This window comes from Eupeodes corollae, chromosome 1 (genome assembly GCF_945859685.1).
Source record: "Eupeodes corollae chromosome 1, idEupCoro1.1, whole genome shotgun sequence".
Lineage (NCBI taxonomy): Eukaryota > Metazoa > Arthropoda > Insecta > Diptera > Syrphidae > Eupeodes > Eupeodes corollae.
In genome coordinates this window covers 271847576-271868034 of record NC_079147.1, presented here as the reverse complement: position 1 = coordinate 271868034, position 20459 = coordinate 271847576, and the positions used below count along the sequence as shown (strand labels likewise).

The 20459-nt window shown below is 34.5% G+C and overlaps 4 protein-coding genes across 6 annotated transcripts; 2 read left to right on the top strand and 2 right to left on the bottom strand.

The window, feature by feature from the left end:
• The first annotated feature begins 678 nt into the window (after positions 1-678).
• Positions 679-1549, top strand: LOC129942539 (uncharacterized). The gene is made up of 2 exons (XM_056051527.1): positions 679-1205; positions 1261-1549. Exons 1-2 carry the CDS (start codon positions 779-781, stop codon positions 1266-1268), a joined length of 435 nt encoding a protein of 144 aa, XP_055907502.1. The 5' UTR covers positions 679-778; the 3' UTR covers positions 1269-1549.
• Positions 1534-3124, bottom strand: LOC129942538 (putative nuclease HARBI1). Of its 2 annotated transcripts, none has more exons than XM_056051525.1 (5): positions 2873-3124; positions 2639-2814; positions 2356-2589; positions 2142-2280; positions 1534-2082 (listed from the first exon to the last, which is right to left on the bottom strand). In XM_056051525.1, exons 1-5 carry the CDS (start codon positions 2901-2903, stop codon positions 1562-1564), a joined length of 1101 nt encoding a protein of 366 aa, XP_055907500.1. In that variant the 5' UTR covers positions 2904-3124; the 3' UTR covers positions 1534-1561. The 2 variants fall into 2 exon arrangements, with proteins under 2 accessions (XP_055907500.1, XP_055907501.1); XM_056051526.1 differs by having other exon boundaries at positions 2639-2810.
• A 7583-nt stretch (positions 3125-10707) lies between these two features.
• On the top strand, positions 10708-12714 carry LOC129942384 (acyl carrier protein, mitochondrial). Of its 2 annotated transcripts, none has more exons than XM_056051287.1 (4): positions 10708-10846; positions 10933-11100; positions 12008-12136; positions 12259-12714. In XM_056051287.1, the coding sequence occupies exons 2-4, from the start codon at positions 10942-10944 to the stop codon at positions 12436-12438; spliced, it is 468 nt and encodes a 155-aa protein (XP_055907262.1). In that variant the 5' UTR covers positions 10708-10846; positions 10933-10941; the 3' UTR covers positions 12439-12714. The 2 variants fall into 2 exon arrangements, with proteins under 2 accessions (XP_055907262.1, XP_055907263.1); XM_056051288.1 differs by lacking the exon at positions 12008-12136 and adding an exon at positions 11834-11941.
• A 4431-nt stretch (positions 12715-17145) lies between these two features.
• LOC129939688 (uncharacterized) lies at positions 17146-19060 on the bottom strand. The gene is made up of 3 exons (XM_056047797.1): positions 18431-19060; positions 18203-18374; positions 17146-18142 (listed from the first exon to the last, which is right to left on the bottom strand). The coding sequence occupies exons 1-3, from the start codon at positions 18893-18895 to the stop codon at positions 17235-17237; spliced, it is 1545 nt and encodes a 514-aa protein (XP_055903772.1). The 5' UTR covers positions 18896-19060; the 3' UTR covers positions 17146-17234.
• Between the last annotated feature and the right edge of the window lie 1399 nt (positions 19061-20459).

Sequence of the window (20459 nt, the reverse complement as noted above, 5' to 3'; positions counted from 1 at the left end):
TCTGTAAATTCAAACATTTGATTACAATTCGGATCATTTTGATTTTAAATGCCAAACATTTTTCATTGGTCGCATTCGAAAAGCTAGTGGCTACGTAGTCAAGGGGTTCTGATTGGCTAAATCTAGCTACAAAAGTAGTTGAAATTTCCCCTCCGACGTAGTGTAAAAATTTCGGCTAAAAAGTTAGTTGGCACTGATTTTGACGTTTCACAATCAGCTGTTGAAAAAATTTAAAAAAGATACAAACATTTCAAAATGAAACTTATTGTGCAGTATTTAGAAATAAATTACGAAATAGAGGCAGATGAAGAAATTTGCAATAAAATCTTAACAGGTAATGTTTTTTAAGTGCAATAAACAAAACAATTCACTTAACAATTTTGTTTCAGATCCAGTGTATGCCGCAGCATTCATGGAACAAAATTTGAGTGCACAAAATGCAGAACATACGGAGGAAGGTAAATTTGAGTTATTTTGAAAAATCTTAAATTATTTCAATGTAGTAAGCTAAAAAATATATCTAACAACATTATTACAGATTCAGTGTCTACTCCAACAAATCTTGATTATGCACAAGAAAACACAGGCAATATAGAGAAAGGTAAAATTAAATTGTCTCTTATTTAAAAAAAGAATACCCTATTCATAAAGATTTAATTTTTTAGAATCTTAGCACCGCACCGTTCTTCTGTTTTTAGAAGAATGTAGCAGGCATAAACATGAGCTAAGAAACCCAAAAATCAGGCGCAGGACGGTGTTCCTTAAAATTAAGGAGGCGATGGAGGGTAAAGGCTACAATTTTAAAGAGAGCTCGCTGGAAAAGAAGCTGGGCAATTTAAAGATAAGGTATAACCGCATCCTGGATAACAACAAAAAAACTTCCACAGGTCGAGGGCGCATGTCCTGGCCCTACTTCGAACAAATGTGCCTAATATATGAAGACGAAGTTAATGTCAGGGATGCGCCTACAGTGAGCTCTCTGAACCCTTCATCGCTGTGTGCTCCCTCGGATTGCACTCCCTCGGATTGCACTCCCTCTACCTCCAAACAAGCAACCCTTCGCTCAAAATTAGTTGCACTGGAGGAGGAAAAGGTGGAAATCGCGCGAGGGGTGCTAAATGAATTGAAGGAAATGCGAGTTCTAAAACAGAAAAGGTTGGAATTCGAGATGCTTAAATACAAGGAAGAAAAAGAAAATAGAACAAGTAAGTTAATATAATTTCTTAAAATATATTCTCCTAATATCATTTTATTTTTTAGATAACTGAGAACTTTGCAGAGATTGGATGGAGAGTTATCGTGTGTATTTTTTGTTAATGAATTTTATAATTTTTGTTTTTAACTGTGATGAAATACTTTTTTTTTAAATGAATTGTTTTTTTTTTTGTTTAGTATTAAGTGTGTTATTTTTATTTTTAAGAAAGCTTATAGTTAGGTTAAGATTAGTTTATAAGTTTAGTAATAAGATTTTTAGTCATGAAGACAAACTGAAGTTCCTTTTTTTGTAAACAAAACAAAGTACAAATAAAAAAATTAATTGAAAAAAGTACATATTTTATTTTTAAAAATTGTTCAACAAGAAGTTTCTTTTTCTAGCACAGCTGCTTCTTTCTTGGTTTTCCATGTTTTGACTTGAATTTAAATCATTTCCCAGATCGTCATCATTTTCAGATTCGATGTCAGAAAAATTTCCAGATTCATTAAATAAATGAATGTGGTTGTGCAAAATGCAACTAGCTGTTATAATTTTATTGGCCAGCATAGGACTTGAAACATCCAAATATTTCAATCGACGAAATCGGCCTTTGAGAAAACCAAAAGTTCGCTCTATGGTTATTCTGGCACTGCTAAGGCGTGTATTGAAATTGATTTGCCTTTCGAGAAGGTGTCCATTGTCACGGAAGGGAGTTATTAGGTTTTGACCTAGAGGGTAGGCAGCATCTCCTACAAGATGGTAGTCGGCAGGCAAGAATTGAGCCAATTTATCAGAGAGAGGGCTATTTCTAAAAACTCGAGCATCATGTAGTCGACCAGGAGCGCCTACATAAATATCGATGAAAACAGCTCGATGGTCACAAACTCCTTTTAAAGAAATTAATATGTAAATATATTTGTTAAAATTAATATAATATTAAGTGTACCTTGTAAAATAATCGAATGCGTATTTTTTCTGTTGTAGTAGTCTATAGGGTTCTTGACCGGCTGTTTTATTTGAATGTGACACCCATCTATCGCACCAACGATCCCGGGAATATAACCTCCTGATTTTTCTCGAAATACCTTCATTAGAATATTTATGTATGTGTTATTTCAAAATGATGAACTGAATTTGTCAAAAATTTTATGTACACATACCCGGGATATATCATTATATTGGCTTATTGATGGCCACTTAATGTATTGAGCCAAAAGGGAACACAACAAATCCAGAATCTCACAAAATGAATTGTGTGCTGAACTTGGTGCTAAATTGAAACGATCGCCAGATGACAAAAAACTCTCTTGTTTGCTTAAAGTCCAAATAGTATACAAAAGTTTTTTTTCCAACTGATGAACACACTTGAGATTTCCAATCTTTGTCATAAGATCCTTTAAAGAACTAATTAATAACATACTTATATAAACAAAAAAAAATTACCGAAAAACAACTTCGACTCATTCGAAAATGGCACCGGAATTCTTCTAAACTGTAATCTGGAATTACTACTTCATAATAGTTCGTATTCCTTACGCGATCTTCTTTAATGTTTTCTTGAAGTTGGTCAGATAAGGAACCCACTGCGAGGAGATCGTTTACGACAATCACAGCTCTAGCTATTTGGCAAATATATGAAGTGTCTTAAATTGACCACAATTAAACTATTTTACATACCTATGACTTCATCTTCTTCCGAATCGCTCATTTTATCTAATTTTTTGTATTTGTTTTTATTTAATTTAAAAATATTGTTGTTATTTGTTTAAAATTCTTAAAACTTTCTCAAATGTTTCCGATTTTGCGTTTGTTTACTTTTGCATCTGTCATTAATATGACAGCTCAGGATTGACTAGCTTTGTAGTGAAGTTTTGCATTCACAAATCTAGTTGAATTTCGACTACGTAGCCACTAGCTTTTCGAATGCGACCATTGCAATTGTATAAAATTGTGACAGAAATCAGTGGAACAATTTATTTCATTTTTGACAGATGTTCAACAAAAGATAATTGTGAAACAAAACTTTTTCTCAAAAACTATTCAATCAATAAAAAATCAATTCAAAGATTATAACTGTTTCGTAGGTGTCTGAAGCTGATCAAACACGATCGCGTCAATTTGACGTGCGTAATTGGACTCTGTCATGTTATTTAAAGGTATTTGGGTTTGAGAGCTGTAGTTAGTCGATAGAATACTTATAAATAAGATGGTGTGATTGAATCAGTATCCACAGGAATCAGTCTACATATTTAAAATCGCTTACAAAATCTTCTCTGCCATTATATGTGAACCTCTAAAGACCATTTTTAACATTGTCTATATCAGTGTAGTTTTAGACCAGGAAAGTCCACAGTCGATCGAATATTCACATTACGGCAGATCCTGGAAAAAACTGAAGAACATAAAATCGACACCCATCTCTTTATTTAATTAAAGGCCGCACATGACAGCATCTACAGGAACGAGCAGTATGGAGCCATGTTTAGTTTTGGCATTCCTGTCGAACTCGTCCGCTTGTGCAGAATGACAATGGAGAATTCACGCTGCTCCATGAAGGTTGGAAACAACTTGACAAAACCAAACGATGTCAAAAAAAAACTACACAAGGTAATGCGTTGTCTTGCGATTTCTTTAACATCGTCCTTGAAAAAAAGTGCAGATCTCCCACGTTAACACTAAAATCAGTTTCTTTTAATAGTCTGTCCAATTATTAGAATATGATGACATTAACATAATCGGAATAACTCAGCGTGGTGTCAGTTGGGCTTTTCTGAGTATTGAGGCAGCAGCGGCAAAAATGAGTTTAGCGGTTAATGAGGGCAACACAAAGTATATGTCATCAAGAAAGAACGTGCAACACCGACGTATCGGTCAAAAGTCACCATCGACAGACGTAACTTTGAGGTAATAAAGGACTTTGTCTACCTAGGCTCCGCTTTGAACACAAACAAAATGCCAGGGCTGAAATCAAACGTAGAATTACTATCAAAAAATCAAATGGGGTGGTGCAACAGTCCGTTGTGAACCAGGGCCTAGTGACTTACAACTCTCAACCATTCCTGTGTGCGAGTAATGTTGTCAGGAATGGAGGGGACCTACAATTTTATCCCGAATCCGAACGGCTAGTTTGAGAAAGCACTTTTTCATGACAAGAATTACTCTTGAAGGATTTGTCAATTCCTCGCAAGAGGCAGTACCCGCGAAAATTAATTTTTTTTTTTAAATTAAGGTGGCACAGGCAGGGATTGAACCCAAGACCCCTTGCATGACAGTCCAACGCACAAACCATCATGCCACGGGTACTGCTAGAATTACTATAGCTAATCGATATTTCCTTGAGCTGAGAAAGCAACTGAGTAGTAAAGCTCTATCTCGAGCGACTAAAATGTCGCTAAAAGACCCTCATCATCCCCGTCCTGCTATACGGATAACAAAAAAGTACTTTGCGTGATCTACGGTTTCATTTGCATAGAAGGTGAGTGGAGGAAAAAATGTAACGCCGAACTGTACGGGCTGTACAGCGACGTAGTGACTAAGGCAGAAGGATAGAAGTCCAACGACTGAGATGGCTGGGTCACGTAGCGCACATGGAAACAAATGCATGTAAAGGCTTTGAATCCACTACAGCGCAGCAGAGGAAGACCGCAGTTCAGGTGGCGCGCAAAAGTGGAAAGTGACTTCACCCAAATTGGATGGCGCAAGTTGTGACCTCTAGCTATAAACCGTGCTAGATGGAGAAGTTTGTTCGGCGAGATCCTTTTTCACACAGCACTGTAGTGCCACCTTAAGTAAGATTGAATAAGTAGCTGAATAAAGTTGTTCGCATTTTGGAATAGTTTTATAAATCAATTCTAGTATGCTGATCGGAAACAAACATTTCAGCTTATACAATCATAGCTCAAGCACAAAATTGCGACTTTTCGCACATTTTCTTCAGTTCTCGTCATAACTTGAGTAATTTTGGTTTATAGGGTTTGGGGATTATTAAACATATCATCCAATTTCATGATTTTTGAACACTGCCCCTGTTTGAACGCGGAATACCGATGACGTGGAATCGATGAACTCCGGTCATCAGCAACTCTTGCATTTACAGCAGCAACACCTTAGACAGAGCAAACATTATAGACCCCATACACTAAACATGCCTGCATGCGCAAGCATAAAAATGCGCAAACACTTTTTCCCCATACACTACGCATGCAAACTGTACAATATTCAGTTGTGTGTTCACCGCTGAACAGAAAACTTTAAAAAATGTCAAGCTCCGACACCGCTGCTGCGGCAATTTTGATTGCTTTAGCAATAAAAAGTAAAAGTAGGAAAAAAAGAAAAGAATATGGTGCAAAGAATGGCTCAAACTAAGAAATGAGTTGGGGCATGTCAAATTGTTAAAAGTGCTAGAGGATTCTTCAATGCCCGACTACACAAATTTCTTGAGGATGAACAAGCAAAGTTATACGGAATTGTTGAATAAAGTCACTCAAATTATAGTTAAAAAGACAACACTACTACGAGAACCTATTTCTCCACATGAGCGACTGTAATTGACACTCCGTTTTCTGGCAAGTGGGCAAACGTTCGAGGACCTAAAATTTTCAACGCTCATTGCCCCACAAACAATTGGGAAAATTGTTATGGAAACATGTGAAGCAATAATACATGTATTAAAAGACAACATAAAGGTAAGTCAAAAAATGTATTTCTATTTTTTAGGTCTTAAGAACATAGGTATATGTTTATCTACTCTGCATCTTGAGAAAAACTATCGAATAAGTGCTGGATACTAGTAAACTCTTGACTGCCACTGGAAGCGTTTACAAATCCGACTGACTGTTGCCGAGGATAAATTATTGTTGATTGTTGTTGATGGACTGGTGGTGGAGATTGAACAAAGCACACTTGCTGCGGCAAAGATGAAGTACTTACATCACTCCACAAAGGAGTCGATGATCTGCCGTTCCCATCTAAAGCCGTCTGTACTTCGCGAACAGTATGTTCGTTTAGACGGCCTAAACATCCGTGAAAAAATACGTCGGATATAATTTTACAGGAGTATATTTTTTGCTGCGTTGAAAGCTTATTGTACTGTGTACTCCATCCTCTTGCCAGTACGGCAGCATCGTCATTAGCTCCTTTTAAATGGTCACAAGCCATTTTGATAAGAGCGTCTTCCTTTGACGGCGCTTTTTTCTTCTTGGTGGGTGGCTCTGCACTTTCACCACTCTGATTGCCCGGACTTTCGCCACTCTGAAAAGAAAACACAATAATTTAAAAACATATAAATAAATGAAAAATGTTGTTATGATAATTAAGTTATTTTATATTTTTCTAGCTCCCCACGATGGCAATAGAATGGAGAACTGAGGCCAAAAAATTTGAACAACTTTGGAATTTTCCCCATTGCATCGGATCCATGGACGGAAAACATATTAATATTACAAAGCCTCCTGGGTCGGGATCGTACTACTTTAATTACAAAAAGAATTTTTCTATTGTATTGATGGCAGTAGTAAACGCAAATTACGAGTTCCTGATGGTTGATATTGGCGTCAATGGCAGAGCATCAGATGCTGGCGTTTTCAAGCAAACAAAATTTAATGAAAAACTTGAAAAAAACTCTTTGGGAATCCCAGATCCTGAAATTTTATCCGAAGCTTCTGGCAGCATGCCGTTTGTTTTCGTTGCTGATGACGCTTTTCCTTTGACGGGAAATATTATGAAGCCTTTCAGTCATAACACCTTAAAGCAAAACGAAATTATTTTTAACTATCGACTATCGCGTGCGAGGCGAATCGTAGAAAATGTGTTCGGCATATTAGCATCATGGTTTAGAATTTTGCTCAAAACAATAAATTTAAGTCCGACGAAAGTTTCAACCATTGCATTGGCCTGCTGTCACTTGCACAATTTTTTGAGAAACGATTTATTTGCAAAACGGCTTTGATATAGAGGACACAAATTCGGGTCAAATGCATTATGCTGATTGGCGGAATGAAGACGTTCATTTGGACGGTCTTGCGTGTACTCAAGCACGCAATCCGAGTAATGAAGCAAAAGAAATTAGAAATAAATTTTGCCAATATTTTAACTCTTCTTCAGGAGCAGTGCCGTGGCAAAACAAAGTTTACGAAAAACTATCTATTAATTAAAAAAAATCGTATATCCTATGCTTAATAATGAATGAATTAAATATATAAATTAACTTACCAATTCTGTTGTTTGGGTATCATTTGTTAAAGTGGTTCTTCCTTCCAGGCAGTCTTCCTGATCTTCGAGAAATCCTAGCAGATCAAAATACCACAACGAGGACTGAAAAATATCCTCTGCTCCAGCTCCAGATTTTTCACTCTGCTTAATTTTTTTTAAATCACGGCGATAGGTGCATCGAAAAGAATTTATTTTGCGTGTCACTTTTTCTCGGTCGGCATCCGGATCGATTTCTTTCAATTTATTTATCATTTTTTCATATGCACTAGCTTTTAAGATGCGGTTGCAATAGTTGTCACTTTTTATCCGCCACAAAACCGGGAGGCTTTGGTAGAGTTCCAAAAATTCAGTTCAAAATTTTTTATTCGTCAGCGACATTTTTAAACAACAAAATTCGACGCAAAAACAAAAATAAGATTCAACAAACAACACAATTTAATCTTATCTCGTCTCCAGACGTCCGCTTCTTTCAAAATCAACCCTTGACTGAGCAAATGTAGCACACACACCACACATGCTTGCATGCACAAGCAAGAAAATATCAAAATTTTTTGATATTGCTCATGCCGCTTGCACAAACACACAGTTCACACCATACACTGGCAGTTTGCATGCGCAAGCACTGTATGCGCATGCAGGCATGTGTAGTGTATGGGCCCTATTACAAACGCTTACAAAAAACGATAAATATTTTTTCAGTGAGGTACAAAAACACATTCTTGTGACCGAAAAAGCTTCCGACATTCTAAAAAACACATGAAAAGGAAGAATGTTATTTAAAGACAGCCATCTGATACTTTTATTTTGTTATTTTATAGAAATCATTTCAAAATGTCACCATAGCAATAATGAATTTTGACAATTATAATCAGAAATTGTTAAATCCATTGACATACTATACATGGACTGCTAGTGGTGTGAATTTTCCATACAAAATTTGAATAAAAATGGTTCCACTTCAAATTAGCTACACTAGCCCTTCCAGGCACAGTGGCAAAAAAAGTTATGAAATATTTAGCGACATCTGTTTGTATTTAGTTGAGATAAGCTTTTTCTGACATAGAAAGTACTGACATCTAGTATAATTTGTTGAAGACAAACGATGCCATGTTTTTTTTCTGTGAGCAGTGCTGTCGTTTTGAAAATTTCAAGAGTAGTATTTTTCTATCATTTTGGGGAGCATTTTCTTAAATTGAGGAGTAAAACAAAAAAACAACAAACACATGCTTGGATCATTGAAATCGATCCGGAAACATTTTTGAATCGATATTTGACGGTGTTTCCCTTTGATTAGAAATGAAAATTATGTACTGATCGATCGGAAATCACACAAAGATTCTTTTTTGAGAAAAAAGAGTTAAATAGCGCATTTATTTTTCTATTTTGCGGAGGGAAATTAATTTTCCCGAACAGCTGATACTTTATGTTCAAAGGTGAAACGAATCGTTCCACTGATTTGTGTTCCAATTTCACACAATTCCAATGATAGATTTCTCTCAGTAAAATTTTGTCGGTGGATTTCAATCGGGAAATTTTTTCAATGACAAAAATGTTTAAGGATAGCTATAAACGACCTGTCAAAAACATTCGAATGTTTGTTTTCAATGATGAAAACCAATGATAGCTATAACTGGCGCCTTATACAATGATTTGTTATTCTCGATTAAAGTTTTCGATGGCTCCCATTTTTCTGTGAAATTGTTTATAATTAGTTCCTTAGCAGTAAGTAGGGCATTTACCGTTTCTACCTTGAGTGAATTTTTTTTTATCTTTTATAAGGCTTATATCTGAAAATTTTCTTTCTGCTGTTGCACTATTATTGGGGCATTATATTTTAAATTTTGGTTTTTTGTAAACCAAATAAAAATGTATTTTCGGTTTTATTTTGGGGAGTAGTTTTCGTCCGTGGGTAGAGTAGCAGTTGACTCTGAAAATAGTAAAATACTACTATAGTAGCAAAAACGACAGCAGTGGATGTGAGTATTAAATGTTACACAATTTTTCCGCATAGCCCTCTTTGCGCTAGTGTTTTGTCCGTTAAAAGTGGAACCATCGTGAAGTTGGCTACTAGCAGTCCATGTATAGTATGTCAATGGTTCAATCGGACTGAATTGAGAAGCGAAATGTTTTGAACTACCAATTTTATAGGGTGTTCTAATTTAATGTTTTAATTGCTAAACAATTCATTATCGTAAATAACAAACATTCATCTAATATTAAGACACATCAAATGACTGCTAAGTTTGGCAGGTTTCAAATGACAGCTCTACCAACTTGAACCACAAAATTAATTATTCTATATAGGTACAAGCATTAAAAATGGGGTTCCATTTTTCTATCTAATTTCAAAAATTGTTAGTGGATCTCTTATAGGGTTTTACATAGGTAAGTTAATATTTCCGTCAAGGATTGATTTTTTGTTAGGGCTTTTGTGCAATTGTTCTTTTTGTAGTATGGTATTAGTGTAATTTCTTGGAAAGTTTCTGTGGAAAGTCTGCAATTTTCTCAAAACTAAAATATTTATTATAAAATATTGTTTACTTACTTCTTTCTTTTACTTTTTATCTAAAAGATACTTTACAAAGTCTGGAACCCAATTTTTTTTAATAGAAAAATCTGTCTGACCTTAAGAAATTGCAAATAAAAAGAAAAGCAAAAGCAAAGCTGCGAACAAATCCACTTCAATGATACATCAATTATTTTGCCCCTTGGAATGCAAAAACAGATGATACTTATGTTTTAACAGATTTAAATCAAAAATAATATGTTTTAATTTTGGAAAACATTATAAACTTGATTGAAGTACAATTTAATTTGTACCGATATGCGTTCTAGTGAATGTAGAGAGTTGAAATGGTGGAAATGGAAGAACTTATTTGGTAAGACACCCAAATCAAATTAAAAAGGTTTACTCATTCCTCAATGATAACCTTAAGATTTCCCATTGTATATATATTTACTATAGTAATATTATGAGACGAAATTTTGTATTTCATCTCCACAACTATTGAGGGCGCTACGTGTATCAAACAACTTGTTAGGGAGTTAAGAATGAGGAGTGAAAAGTAAATTTGTTTAAGTTTCATAAGCATAAATATGTTCGAGGGAGAACATATTAATGCTTAAAAACCAAGAATTAATAATATTTGTTTACATTTTTTTAGCTTTCACGTGAGACTGTATAATAAATACATATACAATTTATTTTCTTAACCGCCATCGCCTAGGAAATTTCATTTCCTTCTATTTCCGTTTTAAAACAAAAAAAGTTCTATGACATCCCTGCAAAATTCGTGACTAAAGACAATTTGGGAATTTATTTTTTGACATTTAAATATTTTTGACAACCAAATATCTAACTATCCTTTTCTTTTGTCTTAATTCACGTCGCTCAGACAGCAGAAGTTTTTACATAATTCAACTGAGAACGAAAAATTCAGTGTAATTTTCTTTAAATTTAATTTAATTCCATTTAAAAAAAAAGATTGTGTTAAAATATAAAGTGTTTCTTATTGGAATTATTACAGGCTTAAACCATGTCACTGACTCAAGTTGTTCGTAGCTGTAGCCGTGGCTTCAATGTTGCAGCAAATGCTGTTCGTGCAAATGGTCGGCGTATTGCTCCAGCAATTGTTCCTGCTATTCGCAAGATGCACATGAATCCTGCACCGGCGATTTGCACTAAGATCAATCAAGTAATTTTCCCTCTTCTATATTTTAATTAATAATATAATAATAGATATGAACTTGTTCCTTATGGTAGACCAGGTCTGACCTCCCAGGGGTTATCAAAATTAATATAGAATCATAATTCTAACCTCAATTGAATACCTATAACTTTTAAGTGGAAGAGCAGGAAAATATTTATGAAATTCATGTTGACACCTTTATTTTCATCATGAGGTCTTGATCATATGTTTTAGTTTATGCATCGGAATTCAAAGATTGATAGATGAAATTTTTAAGTTGTTTCTTAATAAATTGGGTGTTTTTTGTAGCTTAATTTCCGTCAACAATTAAAGAAACAGCGAGGAAAAAATATGTTTAAATATTATGAAATACTTTTTAGGTAGTTGTTTTAACCTGAACGAGGTTTTGATGTTTTTTTTTTAAGAGCTGAGCTGTTAAATCATAGTTGATCAATCAAGATGCTTATTTCGTTTAGTACCATTAGTTTAATCATTTAAACATTTTGAATAAAGTTGGACAATAAGCTTTAAGAGTAAATATTATTTTTATTGTTTTCAAGTAAAAAAGTCTACTACAGATTTCCAAATATACTTCCTTGAGCTAGTATCAATTCTTACATGAAAAAAACTGCGATATTACGTGAAACTCGTTTATCTTGTTGAATAAGTTCTTGATGAAAAACTAACTAATTTTGTCCTGGTTTACATTTTTAGTATTTTATTTTTCTATATTTTCAAGAATAAAATTACCATCAAACGATTTTACTCTTCGAAACTAACAAAAGAAGACATTTGTGAGCGTGTTCTTAAAGTAGTCGCCGCATACGACAAAGTCACAGCTGATAAGGTAATTTTTGGCAACTTCAACCTTACTAATGCATGTTTTTGTTTTTTTCTATTTCTTTGTCCTCAGGACAGAAGGAGTCTTTGGCAGTCGCAATCGATACGCTTTTATTCGGGTTTACCACCACTTTCATTGAAATTAATCAAAGAACGTGTTCTACTGGTGTTGAACTTGTACGATAAGGTTGATCCTAAAAAGGTAAAGTTCGAGTATTATCTCGATTGCAATTGCCAAACTCAAAAATTAAAATAAAATAAAAAAAACATGCATTATAAAATAAGTTAAATAGTCAAAATTAATAAAATATATATATTTTTTAGCTCTCCGTTGACTCACATTTCATTACCGATCTTGGTCTTGATTCATTGGATCATGTTGAAGTTATCATGGCAATGGAAGATGAATTCGGTTTTGAGATTCCCGATGCTGATGCTGAGAAGCTTTTGAGGCCTGCCGATATTATTCGATACGTTGCCGACAAAGAAGATGTTTATGAATAAAAAACAAAACAAAAAATGTGTAATTAATTATTAAATAAACAAAAATTAACTAACTTTAAAAAAACAACGTGTTAATGAAACAAAATACCTACCAAAAAAAATATAAAATTGTCTTGAACAAGAAATAAGAATGTTAAAACGAAGTATGACAACTTTTAAACAACTGCCTCTTAATGTGTTTATCATTTAGTTTGCCATAATTCCGCGTAAAGCTTCTTTAGAATGTTAAAAGATGGCATACGATTCAATAAAAACACCTCAATAAAAAACACCCTATTGGTAGTTTTTACATTTGTCTTTTAAAACGTATAGGAAAGGAAAAATGCTGTCCCAAATTAAGGACAGCTTTCCAAACAATGACTTATGTGTTTATGCATAGGTTTATACCTTGTCACAAGGCCTTAAGATTAACTACTTCTTGGAGGAGAATAATGTAGACTTATTTGAATAACAAGAAAATCTCTGCCGACTTGAATCCCATAGAAAATATTTAGGAGCTCGTGTAGAGAGAAAGAAAGATAACATTACAAATATGCGGCCAATAATAGACACATTGAAGTATGACACAGAAGTGAAAATATCAAATGCATTCAAGCTCAGAGAATGCCAAAATACAAAGATACAGACATTTAAAACTTATGTGTGTTTATATTTATTAAAATCATTTCGTTTCTAGGTGCATTAATAATTGGATCACCCACAAGTTTCTATGCTAATTCTGAGCTTTTAGCAGTGTTCAGTGGAAAAGTCTATCGGAGTTTCGTTGAGAAAGGGCATTCTGGATTTGAAGCAGATGTGATAATGTTATTTTGGGCAGTTTATATAGTCCTCATTAGTGAAGAAGACACTGTTTGGAAAGTAATTTGTAGTACATATTTACAATGAGAAGATGACGTACACAGGAAAGATAGATAGATAGATATTCTTCATTCTGGGTTTACAATTTTGATATTTACATAGTTATAACTTTTGAATAACTGTAGTCTTATTATTATTTACATTTTGTAATTAAGTAATTTAACATATTAAAACATAATTATTATTATTATTTTTAATTTTCATTTCAAATGACTATAAGAAACAAATTGTAATGGAAAAAGGACTTTTAGAATAGTTAAATCAAAATATACATTTTATTTTTTTTTATTTTATGAACTTTTAGTTTAGTCCAAATAGGACTTTTAGATTAGTTAATTAAAATATTTAATGATATATTATTGAATTCCAATGAATTTAATCGAAATTAGAACAAAATTTGAGAGGATTTTCAATATAGTTAAAAACATTTTTAAGGACTTTTAGATTAGTCAAATCAAAACAAAAATGTATTCGGTTAACGAATTCTTATGCCTGTTATTCGTTCGAATCAAAAATGTTCATCGATGATTCGTGCTCCGTATTTTATATTTTAGAATGCGTTAAGGCTCATCCAGTTCGCACTATTCAAATAGCTCATAACCTCTTCAACTTGCAGAAAGTTTTTTTTCAGTTCTCTTATTTTAAATATGGATCCAATTATAGTATTGTTATATTCGCTGGTGAAATAGTTTCAGTAGCTAAGATTAAGTACGCATTTTGAATAATATTGCCTTTCCGTTGATGATCGAGCTTTTTCAATACGCCCATACGTTTTATTCTCATCAGTGACGAATTTTCTTGGTTTCCAGTTGCTAGTAGCCGTACTTTAACTCCTTCTGGAGCATAGAGCGGCAACCGATTCCTTCCATCTCACTCTATTCCTAGCACGATACCTAACCTGGGACCACGTCACCAAGTTTTGGGACCGAACTTCCTTCATGACAGATTATCTCCATGTTTCTCTTGGCCTTCCAGGCCGACTTCTACCTTGAGGATTCCATGGAAAGCACTGCTTTGCTATTTTGTCGTCCGGCTTCCTCAATGTTTGGCCAATTCAGCGCCACTTTCTCTGCGCGATGTCAACATCCACAGCACGGATTTTACGTTGGACTCAAACAACTTTAACTTTGTATGGAGCGCTATTTTCCTATACATAGTTCGACGCTTTAGAAAGCATTCCGAATGCACTAGGGGCTTTATTTATTCTATTGGTGACATCCAGGTCCGTTCCACCATAGAGTGCCAAATAGCTTCCCAGATAGTTGAACTGGGTGACCTCTTCTACTGCCACTTGTCTCAAAATAACCTGTTGTTGTTGGTTTCGGGTGGTGTGCATTAACATAGTCTTACTGGCATTAATCCTTAAGCCAACCACCTCACCATTTTGTTGAAGAGAGTGGCTGTTCCATTTCCACAAGAGAGATTAAAAATAATCTTGTGCTAGTGCGTAGCGTCATAGGACAAGATATTGATAGGATATCAACACAAATACCCAAAGATAGCATGGGTTGGAATTGTGTATTCTATTTTTATCAGTATCTTATCTCATGTTCCTTAGATTTGAGTAGGTATAAATAGTTGTAAGTAGGTTGAGAACAATAGAGTTGAAATAAACATTCACAAGAATTGAGACGTGTTTTTTATTTCTATATATAATTTAATGTTTCCTTCAGGCGCCACAGGATACCCAGTCTCTCATGTTCACCCACCGTAGCAGTCATAACATCATCAACAACAAGCAAGAACAGAATCGGTGACAATACATCACCCTGTCGCACTTCAAATGCGTCGGAAAGCTGTACATTGTGCAAAACGAAACGCCTTGCCTCTTTTACTGTAGCGATCTCCAGATAACATCACGACTAACGCGATCTAAGGCTTTTTCAAAATCAACGAACATTAGGTAAAGCGGCGATTGGTTTGATTGTTTAAGAATAACGAACATGAGGTAAAGCGGCGATTGGTTTGATTGTTCAAGAATAATTCGCAAGGTGTTTATGAGGTCGACACATGATCGACCACTGCGAAATCCCGCTTATTGCCTCTTGAGGGTAGACTCGATCTTAGATTTTATAATATCAGTGACGGATATTACTTGGTAAAGTATCTTCTTCAATTGAACCTCATTCATACACCAACTCTGGATCAAGACACCGTGCGCAGGTAACAAGTTCCAATCTTTTACAACCAGCTTTTTTTGTTTGAATCGCATACTCAATTATCTTTCTCGGTAGCCTATGCTCCTCCATATTTAGTACTCTCACAATGTAGTCAACATTCAGTTCAAGGGTTGAAATAAACAGTGACGGAAGACCAGTTTCCAAATAATACATATATTTTGGGGCATTTATAGAAAGAATATTTTCCTTATGAAAAAACGTAATGGGCTTTTTAACCAGCTCATACTTCTTTACTCCCCATACCTGCGCACCATAAAACATTATAGCTTGCGCGGTAGCATTAGCCGCTATTAGCTTGTTATTGATGTTTTTCTAATTTTAATTTGAAAATGAACTCCGTGAACTACACAGGAAAGCCCAACGCATTCGGCTACGTAACTGGATGACGTCTACTCCCCATGGGAATAGATGGAAGGACGTGTTGAAGGAGCTTAGATTTTATGGCAGTTGTCGAACCGATGATGATGAAATGGATTTAATGCACCTGTATAGACTTTTCTAATAAGAGGTTTCATTTTGACATTGAAAAGAGGAGAATTATCCATTGAGGCTTCGGTTGCAACAATATACCCTTTTTAATGTGAAGACTTACGGAGCCCCCAAGAAAAAGTCTTAAGGGTTTTAATCTCGGTGCCAATTGTCAGTAGGTTTATCGTTGTTTTTAAAGGAATGTTTTACTTCTAATATATAAAATACCGGAAAAAGAAGTTGAACAAAAAGTGAACTTTTAAAACTAAAACATCTTCCTTAAAAATCGATAAATATGTATAACCTTGGTAGTGTTTGCCCAAAACTCATAAAAGAAGGCCCTCTAAACTGCACCAACTATAGGAATCGGTCTAATTTACGTCACCATCGACAGACGTAACTTTGTGGTAATGAAGAACATTGTTCGCATTCACAAAGCTAGTGGCTACGTAGTCAAAGCCAACTAGCTTTGTAAATGCAAAACTACACTACAAACCTAGTCAATCTGGAACTGTAAAATTATTGACAAATGCAAATATATAAAATAAGAAACATTTTTGATTTGATAACTTTAACTTATCTTTTGTGTTTATAAATTTAATAAAATAAAATTTAAGACACAATTTGAATGACTTATATTTGTATTTAAATACTCAACAATTTATTTCATTTTGCATTCGTGTGTCTTTACTGATTCTGAAACGTCAAAATCATTCTCCACTAGCTGAATTTTGTACAATACGTCGGAGCGGAAATTTCAACTACTTTTGTAGTTAGACTTAGCCAATCAGAATCCCTTGACTACGTAGCCACCAGCTTTGTAAATGCGGCCTATGTCTACCTAGGCTCCACTATGAACACAAAACAATACCAGCGATGAGATCGAACAAAGAATTACTCTTGCTAACCGCTACTTTCTTGGGCTAAAAAAAAACCAATGCTGATTTTAAATAAATGAGGAGATTTCCTGCTTAGGATATTGAAAAGTGCTTAGTAGACATACTTTCCACCAATTTTGTCAATATTTCCAGAATCCTAAATAATGAATATTTTGTGTTTATAACATACATACTAGTATAAATTGTAATTGACTAATTCCGTAATTACATAATGAATTATGGTTAGACCAATGCTGGCTTTAACGGTTTTTAATTCATGCAGTATTGAAAAATTGCCTTTTTAAATAAAATGTAATCGTAGCTCTCTATGTCAACAAAAATATATTTTCACTATCACAAGCATTAAAAATTAACTAAAAATAATTCTACTCCTATCCGTAGGTATACTAAATCACAGTAAACCACTATTGATAGCATCAATCTCGGCCTTCAGTTTAAGTTTCTGCAACCTCAATACTTTGGTTTCTTCGAAAAGCTTTAACCGTTGCTGTCTCAAATATGACATTTGCATTTTAATTAATCTAGCATTCGTTCCACAACTACGACATTTCAATATTTTTCGACGTGTTCTTAATGTTGCATATTTCGCTAACTCTTTTCTTTCAACAACAGGTTCTGTTGGGACTGGATTATTGGATATTTGGTCTTTCGAAAAGTCTTCTTGTTCGATTTCCTCTTCAATTAGATTTTGTGTTTTATTTTGTTCATCCAATGCCATTTCAGTGAGACAAACCGTTGGAACTGGACTCATGAGGATAAAATCATTAAAAAATTCTTCCTTATCGTCCAAGTCATTTGAGTGACTTGGAGTACTGGGTACTTCGACGGGCTGCTCCTCAATTTGTTCCGGGATTTCTTTAGTAAGGTTTAGTTCATCATCATCATAACCATATCCATTCTCCTCCTCTCCACAAATAAGGTCTTCATAGATTATTGTTGGTCTACTTTCGCCCACCTCATTCCAACTGTTCTCCGAAATAGGAGCTGTATTTGTTTCCAGGTCTGTCTTTTCCTCCAAAACCTCAGATTCTTCTTCGTAATCGACGACTATACGATTGCTCAGAAGTTCATCATACTCCTGATTTGAGTTGTTGGTCGAATTAAGCAAATCAACTTGAGGATTCAGAGAGGGAAAGTCCATTGATGAAGGAGAATTTCTACTGCTCTCAAAGATATCAAGAGATTCTGGCTTTGGTTTGAGATCTTCTTGGAAAGTTTCTGTATTGAGGGAATAACTTGATTCAAATTGAAAGAATCTGTTGATGACAGCGTGTTGGATGGCATCTTCCGTTGCAGTCTCTGAAAAAGTGCATATGCATTTAAACAGAAAGGTAGCATAATAATACAAAAATTACTTACGATGAATTCTTTGGAGAATCGATTTTTGTTCGTCTTCACTGCGCGTTCTTGACAGCCCCAAATGAGTTGTCATGTTAAAGAGATCCTTCTTCAGGATAGTCTTATTCTCCTTTTGCTTAACATAATCGATTATCATCTTCTTTTCGATATTTAAGTGAAGCAATTCGTGAATCTTTAAAAGGAAACGATGAATAACTCTTTAAATAATCTTTTCACTTAACTTCTTACCTCCTCCAATAATTTCTGTGATGGTCTTCGCTTCTGTGGCAACTCCTTGACAGCTTGTTCGGTGATTTCGTGAGTATGATCATTGCACACATCAATTACTTCTAACTTCCGACCGCATTTTGTTGCACGCAGCGAAATAAATGCTGGACAATCCATCTGCCGTGTTTGTCGCTTACAAGGACGCACCCCATTAGCTTTGGATTTAAAACGCTGACCCCCGAATATACAGGAGAATCTTATGCTGTAGTAGAGTATATCTTCATTCAACTTTCGAGACACTTTGCGATGTGCAAATTTTACAAGACGACTATCCCTTGTCCAATAATAGACTAGGGACTCCTGAGTGTGTGCCCGTAATCGTTCGGCTACTTGTTCGAAATTATCGAATGTATCACCTCGACGGAAGGCATTTTTGCCTTCGACACGAATTATATAGTTTGTATTATTTTTAATTGTTCGGTTCATGTTTTGTTTAGAATGAGATTGAATAGATTTCTATAGAAAAACAAACTGAATGCACTTGGCATATTAAGATTCAAGAGAGATGCAGTAGTACCCGTGTTTTTGATTCACTGTACTACAAGGAACAGCTGTCTTTTCATTTTGACTGGGTGCTCAGATAAGAGTTTGTAGTACATGATATGGACTGTAGGACATTCTTTAAGCACATTTTAATAATTGTTTATGGGATAGGATTGGCAAAGTAAAAATAGCTTTAAATAACTATAAAATAACTATACAAATTGAACATTTCAAACTTAACTTTATATAGGGTTATCCAATAAGGAGTCTGATTTGGGCAGCAGTCACTCTTGAATCTGTCATCTTTTGACATGTGAGAACTCAGCCAATGCTTAACAATGGACAGGTTCAAACTTCATAAGGGGCTTGAAAGTAAGGCAAGTTTCTAGAATCTGATTAACGAGCTGCTGAAAAATTGCCTTCGAATTAATGCAATTTTATTAAAAAGTTGACTTAAAAGTTATTCAAGAAAAATCTCCCTATATGTCAAGTCAAATAAACTTATGTCAAAATTACAGATGATTATGTTTTTTTTCATTCAAGTTCAAGCTGAAATTTATACTGTGTAATTTTTTTATTTTCTGCACAATTCCATTTAATGTTTTGTGTAAAAAGGTCCCTTGTCAAATTTGAAAATTTATAAGTAAAATTTCTTTCAAATACAAAACACATACAAGATGGACCTGTACCTTGCCTAGGGAGCGTTTTGTGAACAATAATGTTTTTGGTAGTTTTTGCACGATCAACTGAAGGTAAAGGTAAGTAAAGTTAAGTTCCGAGTTTGAAATGTATGACACTTGAAAAACTAAATATTTGCATTGTTCAAAATGTACGCACAAAGAATGCAGTTGACTGCAAATAAAGTCCCTCGTGTTGTCTATACCGTCCCAATGTACTGAATTTGTCAAAATTCACTACAAAAACTATGAAAACTTTGCAGCCTCAAGTTTGGAAAAAAAGTTTCTTATGTTTACAAAAGGTGATCAGAATTTGAGACCGAGATCTTGTAACTTCACACCTTCAGAATTGTTTCCTTGAGGCCACGTGAAAGAAAAGTGATATATGCCAATGAACCATAATCGATTTAAGACATAAAAGATGGAATTCGTGAAGTTATGGACGACATACAGCAAATATGTTAATTAGTCATTGAAAATATTATGAAAAGGATATGGATTTGTCTGATATCGTTGTTTATTGTTTATGACATAGTATCATCTTTATAATTAAATAAACGTCCATATATTTCTCTTAAAATATACAAATTTTTTTAATATCACGATGCAACTTTTTTATTGGAAAACCGTTCCTATGATATGTTTTGCCAAAAATAGCCTATGTATTTCTCTTTTCAAATAATTACTTATTTACTTAAGGTGGCGCTACAATCCTGTGCGAACTACGGTCTCATCCAATTGTAATCATTTCCCTTCTGTGGGTACGTGTGCGCATATTAGGCTAATGTTGCCCAATTTATCCTTGATTTAATTCCAAGGGCAAGTGCCGG